Here is a 10,348-nt window from a genome sequence, read left to right on the forward strand (position 1 = left end):
TTTATGGGCCGCGCGACAGCAATCAAATGATTTTCTCAGTTTTTTCGTGGGTGTTAGCCCATGGATTCTGGGATGCCGGGGGCCTGGGCCTTTTTTCCGATTAAAGTGTATGGGGACGTTTGTAAGGACCTGGGGAGCGGCTCCGGTGTCCCCAATTGGTGTTTTACAGTGTTTAGGAGCATTTTAGGGGCCGCGCGACAGGAATCAGACGATTTTCTCAACTTTTCGTGTGTGTTAGCCCATGTATACTAGGGGTGATGGGGGCTCGGGCCAATTTTTTTGATTAAAGTACTTGGGGACATCCGTTATGACCCGGGGAGTGGCTACAGTGGCCTCGGCTGGGCTTTTACAGCATTTAGAAGCATTTTAGGGTCCGCGCGATAGGAATGATCTGATTTTCTCAACTTTTCGTAGGTGTTATCCCACAGATGCAGGGGGTGCTAGGGGCCTGGGATGTTTTTTCTGATTAAAGTGCATGAGGATGTCCGTAAGGACCCAAGGAGCGGTTTCGGTGGCCCTAGCTGGGGTTTTACAGTACTTAAGAGCATTTTAGGGGCCGTGCAACAGGAATCAGACAATTTTCTCAATTTTCCGTAGGTGTTAGCCTACGGATGCTGGAGGGTGCTAGGGGCCCGAGCCATTTTTTCTGATTAAAGTTCTTGGGGACATCCGTTATGACTCGGGAAGTGGCTCCGGTGGCCTCGTCCTGGCTTTTACAGCATTTAGGAGCATTTTAAGAGCCGTGCAATAGGAATCAAGTTTGATTTTCTTAGTTTTTCGTGGGTGTTAGCCTATGAATTTTTTGGTGAACTGACTTTTGGGTATTTTCTTAGCAAAAACTTTACAGTACCCTCCATAATAACCTAGGGTAAAAGTATGTAGAACCTCGCCATGATCTACACAATATTTTTAGTATTTAGGGACCAGTATACAAGAATAAGCGCTTTTCTCAGTTTTTCGTGTTTGTTAGCTCTTAAATTTTTTGGTAAATTCGCTACCAGGCATACTTTTGCAAAATTTTTACAGGATCCTCTATAATGATCTGGGGTAACAGTATGTGTAGCCTCGACATGATCCACGTTATTTTTTAGAATTTAGAGGTCACTCAACATAAATGAGGCATTTTTCTCATTTTTCGTGTGTAACGCCCATGAATTTTTTTGTGAACTAACTTTCGAACATTTTGTTTTGCAAAAATTTTATAGGACCCTCCATAATGACTGGTGGTTGTGTAGCCTCTATATTAGCCATGTGAAAATTGAATTCTTGTTGAGTAACCCCTAAATGCTAAAAAAGGGCATGAATCATGGTGAGACTATATGTCTTGTTCCCCCATGTCATTATGGAGGCTCTTGTAAAGGTTTTGGAAAAAAGTGTCTGAAAGCCATATTACCAAAAAAATCATTGACTAACACACAATTTTTTTTTAAAAAAATCATCTACTTCTTGTTGAGTGACCCATAAATGCTAAAAAATGATGTGGATCATGGTGATGCTATACGTCCCCAAGTCAATACGGAGGGTCGCGTAAAACTTTTGAAAAAAAATATCCGAAAATCATACAATGTAGCTTATTTATACATGAGTTATACACTGACTATATATTATGATATATAATTTAACTATATATGAAGTATACACTACTATTCAATTTCTATCAACTCAAAATCACCTCTAAATAGTCCTAAATTTTAGATATGAAATCATCATGATATTTCAAGTCTTTTTATATTTAATTCGCTTGAAACGATTCACATTCGCATTTTACTAACTTCTATGATTCTAATTGTGTGCAAGGGATGCAGGTGGCATGTGTCTTGATGTTCCATTTTCAGCAAGATAATTTTCCTATCGATACACTCGTTGAGTTTTACTTTAAAGGGTTTATTGCCTATTCACAATACTTGGTTATATTCATAGGCTCTGCATGATTCATATTCATACGCTCTATATGGCTACACATCACTTTTTTAAATATTAAGGGATCACGAAATAGGAATTCAAGATTTTTTTTAATTTTTTTGTGTGTGTTGTCAATGAATTTTTAAAAATATTACTGAAGGACTCTTTTTGGTCCAATTTTGTTTAGAACTATGTGTAATGACCTAGTAAACCATACTTACAGTCTCTAGCTGATCCACACCATTTTTTAGCATTTAGGGGTCACAAAATTGAAAATCAAGATTTTTCTCAATTTTGCGTATGTGTTAGTTTATGAAGTTTTGGGAATATCACTGAACAATCCTATTGGTCAAAATATTTAGAACCATCCGTAATGACCTAGTTAACCATTTATAGCCTTTAGAGGATCCACACAATTCTTTTTAGCATTTACAGGTAAAAAAACTTATATTTAAGATTTTTCTCAATTTTTCATGTGTGTTAGTTGATGAATTTTTGGTAAAAATACTGACCAACCCTGTTTGGCCAAAAAAAATTACAAAAATCTGTAATGACACGGTGAACCATATTTAATAGGCTCTACATGATTCACACAATTGAAATAGACATAATATATAAATATGTTTTTTAACTTGACTTCAACTAACATGTATGCTCTCCAACTTTGAGTGTGCACAAATAAAAACTTAAACTTGTATAAAATTGAACAAGTAGACACACGCGTTTTAGGTGATATAATCACATAGGACACCATGTAGGACATAAAATTATCATGTAGGACGAATTTGTCTATTTGTTCAATTTTATACAAGTTTAAGTGTCAATTGTACACCAAAAGTTAAAGGATATATGTCAATTGAGATCAAGCCACATTTATTTATTATGCCATTGAAATATATAAATAGTGTACATTTTGATCATATTGATAAACTAGATTGTTGAAGAGTATATTTACGCATTTTCCTTATTAAGAAATCAACAACAACATAATCAGAATAATTTCACAAATGAGATTTGAAAAGTGAGATGTGTAGGTAACCTTACCTCTATTTTATAAAAATAAAATTATTATTTTTAATCAACTCAACTCAAGTAATACATGTCAAAATCAAATAAAAAATGCAATTAAATTAACAACAACAAACAATATAGTAACTCAATTCTTTTTAAAAAAAAAAACACAAAAAATGGAGTATAAAAGAAGCAACTTTGCCCGGTCTTGGATTCGAGGCCTGTATATGAACAAAATCCTGTTGAAAGAGTCACTCCTGAATAGATCATTCAGTGCACAATTTAAATTTAGTCGAATCTCTAATACGAACTCGGAACATTGAGCGGAAAGAAAAAAAGAAGGCAAATTGGTCTGATGGACCCATGTACTTGTATGTGTTTGTATTCTAGACCCTTTTACTTAATTCTTTGTCAACTGAACTCTTTAACTCAATGAAACCCAATATTTCATTAAGTTTATGAGTTCAGTTGATGAAAAATTAAGCAAAAGAATCTAAAATACAAACACATACAAATACAAGGATACATCGGACCATTACTCCACAAAAACAAAAAAACAAGGAACTTTGCCAACAATATTTAGCCCCAACCCACAATATATATATATATATATATTTGTGCTCTCAATTTAAAAGAGTGGCATTTTTCTCTGGATTCTTCCCATTTTGGGTGCTATGGGGTCAATGTTCGGTGAATGGCCTTCTGTTGACCCTCACAATTTCAGCCTGCTTCGTCCTTCTGATCCCTCAACTCCTTCTGTAAGAACCCTTTACATTTTTTTTCAATTTTTTTTTTTGTAAAATAAAACTTCAATCTTGATTTTACTGAACACCCTTTTCCCCATTCAATCTCTTTTTGAATTTTACAGTTTTTTTAGCTGATTTATGTTCGACCCATTTTTGCTCTGATTTCAAAAAAATGCTTTCTTGGGATAATTTGAGCTGATTTATGTTTGACCCGAATGGAGCAGAATGAAGCCCAGCTAACTTGGGACTGAAATGTAGTTGATTATTTTGTTCGACCCATTTTTTCTCTGTTTGTTTTATGCAAAAAAAAAGAAGTGTTCTTGGAACAATTTTGAGGTTGTATGTGAAAAATTCTTGATCTTTCCAAGTTATAAATCCTGTTTGGAGAAACTTTGATTTGTCTTAAGAGATCAGTTGTTTAGTATTTGAAATGAAATGGGTCTGAACGGATCAGAATGAATTTGTATATATAGAGAGAATTCATATAGCTGAAGTGTTGAACCTAGCTAATTTGGGATTGTGATGCATTCTGTCCGTTTCAATTCGCTTGTGTTACTTTCTTTTTTAGTTCGTTAGTTCTTTTAAAAAAGAAAGTGTCTTTACTTTTTTTGCAACTCTTTAGTTTTAACTTTCTTCGCGTGACATGTTTGAGGTCACAAGATTAAAAGATATTTTTGGTTTGTTCTACATAGGTTTAGTTTAACACCACATGATTCAAAAGGCTACTTAACTTTCTTAAACTCTATGTTAGACCATTTTAGTGGAGGGGCGCGCTATTTATTTACATCCGGATTCAATGCCGATTTTGATGGCAGAGGGACTTCTACTTGGCTAACTGTTAGAGCGATGATATGTAGATTGTTCTATAGCTTACCCGTGAAGATGGATTTTCTTCTGGTTGGCCACCACAGTACTAAGACTCAAACCCTGCTAGGCAGTCTACACAGAAGGGAAGTCACTAAACGTGGGAAAGAGTACCTTTTTCTTACTCGAGGAACCGCTACCATAGGATTTAAGACAAGGATGCCTTCTTTTTTGGACTTCCATTAAGGATAGACCTAGGAATGAAAGACTAAAGCTAGCATAAAATACTATGATTCAGGCTTAAGCCTAATGTTTCAGTTTGAGAATGGTTTCTGATGTGATGATGTTTGATTTGCAAATGAGCTTAGGGTTGCCATAATGGTGCATAATCTATAAAAGAGCAATATTTAAGCTATAAGTAATTTAACGCGGATTTTGGATCAAGTTTATTCTAGTTTTGGTGCATTAACTTCTATCAGATAGATGGCATATATGAATATCAATGCCAGTAGAGATCTCATATTACCTCAAGCAACAATATAGATAATTATTAATTGGAAAAATGAAACAACGAGAAGAATTGAATACAATCTGTGTAGCTGTCGTATTGATGGTTTGGCGGTGTCTGGGATAAATTTGTAGCTTGTGTGAGACTTAATTGCACACTATGCTCAGCTTTGCATAAACAATCCCTCTTTGCTAGCATGGACTCAATGTCCATCACGTGGCTTTTACTGCCATAATACATTGTACACTAGCTTAATGATAACCACATATTAGATTGTGATCTATTATGGCATTGATTATAAGTATGCACTGCTTGTGTTACTGTTATTTCATTTACTCTTACTTCCGAATGCAGACTGATAAATATGTACGAGAGAAATCTGAAAACCATAAAAGACTTCATAGAAAAGCTATATAATACTTACTGTCTGTTGCTTCATTTTGCTATGTATCTTGATATTCTACTGTCATTTTTTTCTTCTTGCAACCCTTCTCTGAATAACTTCTCTTTTGAGCCAGAAACAACTTCTCTACCCCACAAAGGTAGGGGTAATGTATGTGTACATGTTGCCCTCTCCAGACCCTACTTGTGGGATTTCATTGGGTATGTTGTTGTTGTTGTTGTTGTGGGGTATAGCATATTAGTATGAAATGCCATACTCTTAAGAGAAGCGGAAAAAAGAAGCCTTATCGGCTCTTGTATTGCCATAACAACATTTTTATTAACTGATGCAACTTTTTTCCTTTTTTTGAGTTCCTTCTTACCTTTTCTCCTTGTGCTGCCTGGCTCCTTGAATATGATCTGACCATTAATCCTTCGGCTTTCAAGCCTCAAGAAGCAATTGACGACCTCATCTTCATCCAATGGCGGAGTTAGAATTTCGATTAAAGGGTGTCAAAATATAAAGAAGTAAAATCGCATGGAAGTATCAATATGTAATATACATACATAAATAAATATTTTTCCCTAACTACACAGTGTAATTTTCCGACACTCGGTCGACACCCCTCAAGGATATGTGGTTCCGCCACTGTTTTCATCCCCTGTTATGTCGACCAATTGTTTACCACACTTTAATGCATTTCTTTTGATCCACGCCGAAGCTACCACCTTCATCTGTGGTGGCTAATTTAGCTGCTCGGAGAGGAGTGAGAAGATCAATTTTCTTCTTATGGAGACAGTCTTTTTCTCAGTCGTGCCATGCCTTTGCTTCTTTGTACACCATTCACTTTAATTCCTTTAGAACCGTGTATTTTACAACACTAGGTTTATGATTTACCTTGTGATCTTAAGATGTAGAAGATCTGCAAATTATTTGAAGCATCTATTATCCACAATGAACTTTTTTCCAATTATTGTTGTGTATTCAGTCTGGTCTCCCTATTTCGTTGCCCTTACCCTTTTATTCCCCTTTCTGGTAGTTATCACAAAAATAAAGAAGGTAAATATAGTGGAGTGTTTGAAGATAAAGTTACTTAGATAACTCATACATTGAAGCTCATTATGACTCCAAAGGAGTTCCCGTGAAGCTGAATTTGTGAAGGTACTTGCTACTTACTATAATGGTTTCCTATAATAATCGGCTTCAGGGACTCTCTTCTCTGGAAGTACGCTGCTTTGAATGGCATGATAAGTAAAGTGAACTAACATTTGAAACCCTGCATATGCACTTCAAAATCTCTTTAAAAATCATTATAGCATTACATCAGTGTTCCATGGTGAAGTTATTTGTTGGTAAACCTTTTGTACTTTGGCTTTTAGTAGCCGGAACGGATCTCTCTGTTTCTTTTTTCCAGTTTCGAGGATACTAATAATTTTATATATCCATTTATCTAATTCTGTGTTCTTTCTTTTTCTAGAGAATGACACCCGTGACTTATCGCCCTACTCATGATAGGACTCTTCCTCCACCAAATCAAGGTAAATCAAGAAAAGGATTCATTTTTGTTTCTTAGACATCTTTTGATTTTATAATATACATTTATCTATTAGTTGCTTTTACCCTTTACCTTTATCTGGTATCTGGATTATATATATATATAAGGATGTCAATTGGCAATGAGTTGTATACGTGTAGGCAGAATCAAGCACCCTTTAATCACTAGTTTTGGAGTTTTCTCCCTTTGCTTCCGGCTTTGGTGAAGTTAAAATAGTCAAAAAAAAAGTTCTCCTGTAGATGCCAGTGTTGAGGCTTTTATCGAAACAAAGAGTGAGGCCTGCCTGGTGCTTTTTTCTTTGTTAGTCAGGTGAAAGGATTGGTTGACTATAAATAGATTAGTGTATTAAGTATGGCACTACTAAAAACTCTATTCCTGTTTTTGGGCTATAAACCACTTAGCTTCCAGCGATCTAGGTGCATAAGCTTTATTTATTACATAACGATTTCAGGAAATGCGGGCAGGGTAGAGCTCAGCAGAGGTTTTGAGAATAGGGTAGGGTAGGGTCCTTAAGATTCAAATAAGAAAGAGTATGCCTTTGAAGCAAATAATGCAACTCTTCCCTTTCCTCGTAGGGCTATATTTAATTCAAAACTCCTGAAAATGTGTGTTTACAAGTCACAATTTGTCAGTTTCATCTCCATTCCCTTTCAGGAAATCGTGGTTTAATTCTTTCGGATGATATTATAATTATCTTTCCCAGTACTACATCTCTACACTCGGCTAAGAATGATTTCAAATGCACTAGGAAAAACTACATTTCAATAGCTTTTAGAAGCACCATCTTATTTTATTTAGACATGGCTAGTAACTATATATAAGATCCTATTACCAAAATTGAAAAAAGGGATTTTTGTAACATTTGGTAAATATAGTATCGATAGCCATCTAAAGTAAGTTCAAATTATTTGCATAAAACTTTTATGAGGATGCACATATTCGTGAGCCAAGGGTCTATCGGAAACAACCTCTCTACCTTCACAAGGTATGGGGAAGGTTGTGTACACATCACCCTCTTTAGACCTAATCATCAAAATCTAATGGAATATGCAAGTTTGTTTGTCAGTTTACTTTCTCATGCTTCATCGTCAAACTTTTCTTTTTTCTTTTAATTGAATCTCAAATAATCAGATAAGGGGAAGTATACTAGATATGAATTGCATGAGTTTAAAACCTTCACTTAAGCTATGCTATTTCTAACTCAAAATATACTAATGACCTGCATTTGAATTTCTAGTTATTAGTTCAGAAGCCAAAAATATACTTCTGAGACACCTAGAGCAGCGTGCTGAAGAGAAGGTCAGTATTCATTTTTATCGACATTCATTCTTTCTTTATGATGAATATTTGTGATATGGAGCTGATATACCCTCCGTTTAAAAACTAGCCCATACATACCCCTGTCGTTATTGAAATGACACATATATACCCCCACCGTTACAAATTAAAAATAGCTCACATATACCACTTTCATCTTAAGGAAGAGAAAAAATTATTTTTTTGATTTTTAATTTTAAAAAAATTCATGTATGGGTATATATCTTTTTTGAGAAAGTAAAAAAATAAAAAATAAAATTTTATATACCCATACATGTAAAAAAAATACTTAGCAAAGTTTAGGGCTATATATAATCTTTTTCACACATAATTTTTTTTGACTTCTTTAATTATTATTATTTGAGTTTCTAATTCTTATTTTATTTTTATTTTTTCATTCTTGTTGTAAATATAAGAGAAATAAAAAAAAGTGTGAATGGAAAAAAGAGAAAAAAATAAGAAAAAAATTTAAAACTATTTTGCAGCTATATTGTAATTTAAAACTAATTTTTTGAATGCTATATTGTAATTTAGTTTTTGTATCTATAAAAAAAATTGGGGCATGTATAATAAATTTTACAATAAAAGTAGTGAGAAAAATAAACTTGACCATCTAAATAATAAATTTAAATTAGCCGTTGAATCAAAAAAATAAATTATGCGTGAGAAAGATCAAATATACCCCTATATGTATTATTTTTTTTAATAAAAAACTTTAAAAAATAATTTTAAAAATAATTTTTTCACTTCCGTTAGAAAAAAAGGGTATATGTATGGGTATATATATTTTTTCAAAAATAATTCATTTGTGAAAAAGATTATATATAGGTTAGTAAAAAACGAGGGGGAGGGGATATATGTGTCATTTCAATAACGGCAGAGGTATATATGAGCTAGTTTTTGAATGGAGGGTATATCAGCTCCATATCATAAAGTTCAGGGGTAAATCAGGCCCTTTGTCCATTTGTAATTGTGTTCTATTGTGAGGATTCATCTTGAAATGACTAGTTTTACGATGGCTATCAGCCTATTGCAATCCTTCTCCTTTATCCAGTCTTGGGATTGGCAATATGAACAAGCTTACACATAATCAATGAGGATTCATATAACCGACCTTAGCTTCCTTGGGATTGAAGCGTTGTTATTGTTGTTATAAAATGTGTTCTATTCCTTCGCAGTTAAAATGCTTTTTGTGTTGCAGTTGAGACCAAAGCGAGCTGCGGCTGAGAATCTGGCACCCGAGCATGGATCGAAGCATCTTAGGGTATCCAACTGAGATGCTTATCTTTTTGGTGCTACCCCCGGGCGGGAAGAAGATGAGGTAACATGAAGCGTGGCAGTTGCAAACGGGACGAGAGACAACTTCTAAATTGGTTAAAATCTTCTGGTTTTCTGCATATTTCTGTAAATATTGTTGTAATGATGCAGATGCATGTTCATGTAAAACTATGAAGAGCTTGTTTGTCAGTTGCCATATAGCAGATGAGATGTACACTAGTGAAAATGTTGTTGGATGAGATTTCTCTACACGAGTATTGATATAAGTTTCTTGCTGGATCTATCGGAAACAACCTCTCTACTTTGTGACCCTCGGAAACAATTTCTCTACCTATGAGATGTACACTAATGAAAATGTTGTTGGACGGGATTTCTCAGCATGATTATTGATATAATTTTAATGTCGCGGATCTATCGAAAACAACCTCTCTATTTTGTGATCTTTGGAAACAACTTTTCTACCTTGCGACCCTTGAAAACAGTCTCTCTACCTTGTGACCCTCGGGGACAACCTCTCTACTTTGTGACTTGGAAATCACCTCTTTGTTCTCTTACAAGATGGGGATAAGGTCTGTGTACAATTCACCTTTCACAACATTGGGTGTATTGATATAAGTATAGTATATGCATGTAGTATATGGATCTCTTTTTGTTGTCTTAGAAGGTCTTAGATGTGGGAGAATTACTTTATTTATCCACCTTTAATCACAGATCTCGAGTTCAATCTTTATTAAAGATTTTGGGTTCGATATTTGAGAATGAAGAATTTTTTGATAGGAAAGGTCTCTCCCCATTAAATGGACTCTTATTCGATTCAAAATCTAATTGGTTTCTTTAGAACGTAT

General features: G+C 34.5%; 1 protein-coding gene across 1 annotated transcript; it reads left to right on the forward strand.

The window, feature by feature from the left end:
- The first annotated feature begins 3,522 nt into the window (after nucleotides 1–3,522).
- On the forward strand, nucleotides 3,523–9,883 carry LOC129888674 (DET1- and DDB1-associated protein 1). The gene is made up of 4 exons (XM_055963632.1): nucleotides 3,523–3,671; nucleotides 6,831–6,891; nucleotides 8,146–8,207; nucleotides 9,427–9,883. The coding sequence occupies exons 1-4, from the start codon at nucleotides 3,588–3,590 to the stop codon at nucleotides 9,499–9,501; spliced, it is 282 nt and encodes a 93-aa protein (XP_055819607.1). The 5' UTR covers nucleotides 3,523–3,587; the 3' UTR covers nucleotides 9,502–9,883.
- Nucleotides 9,884–10,348: the final 465 nt, after the last annotated feature.

Source organism: Solanum dulcamara, chromosome 5 (genome assembly GCF_947179165.1).
Source record: "Solanum dulcamara chromosome 5, daSolDulc1.2, whole genome shotgun sequence".
Taxonomy (NCBI): domain Eukaryota; kingdom Viridiplantae; phylum Streptophyta; class Magnoliopsida; order Solanales; family Solanaceae; genus Solanum; species Solanum dulcamara.

What these genes read in the sequence shown, in the direction of transcription:
- LOC129888674 (XM_055963632.1), top strand. Translation starts at nt 3,588, where the DNA reads ATGGGGTCAATGTTCGGTGAATGGCCTTCTGTTGACCCTCACAATTTC. An exon ending in CTGATCCCTCAACTCCTTCT is followed by an intron (nt 3,672 to 6,830) that starts GTAAGAACCCTT and finishes TTCTTTTTCTAG; the next exon opens with AGAATGACACCCGTGACTTA. An exon ending in AGCAGCGTGCTGAAGAGAAG is followed by an intron (nt 8,208 to 9,426) that starts GTCAGTATTCAT and finishes TTTGTGTTGCAG; the next exon opens with TTGAGACCAAAGCGAGCTGC.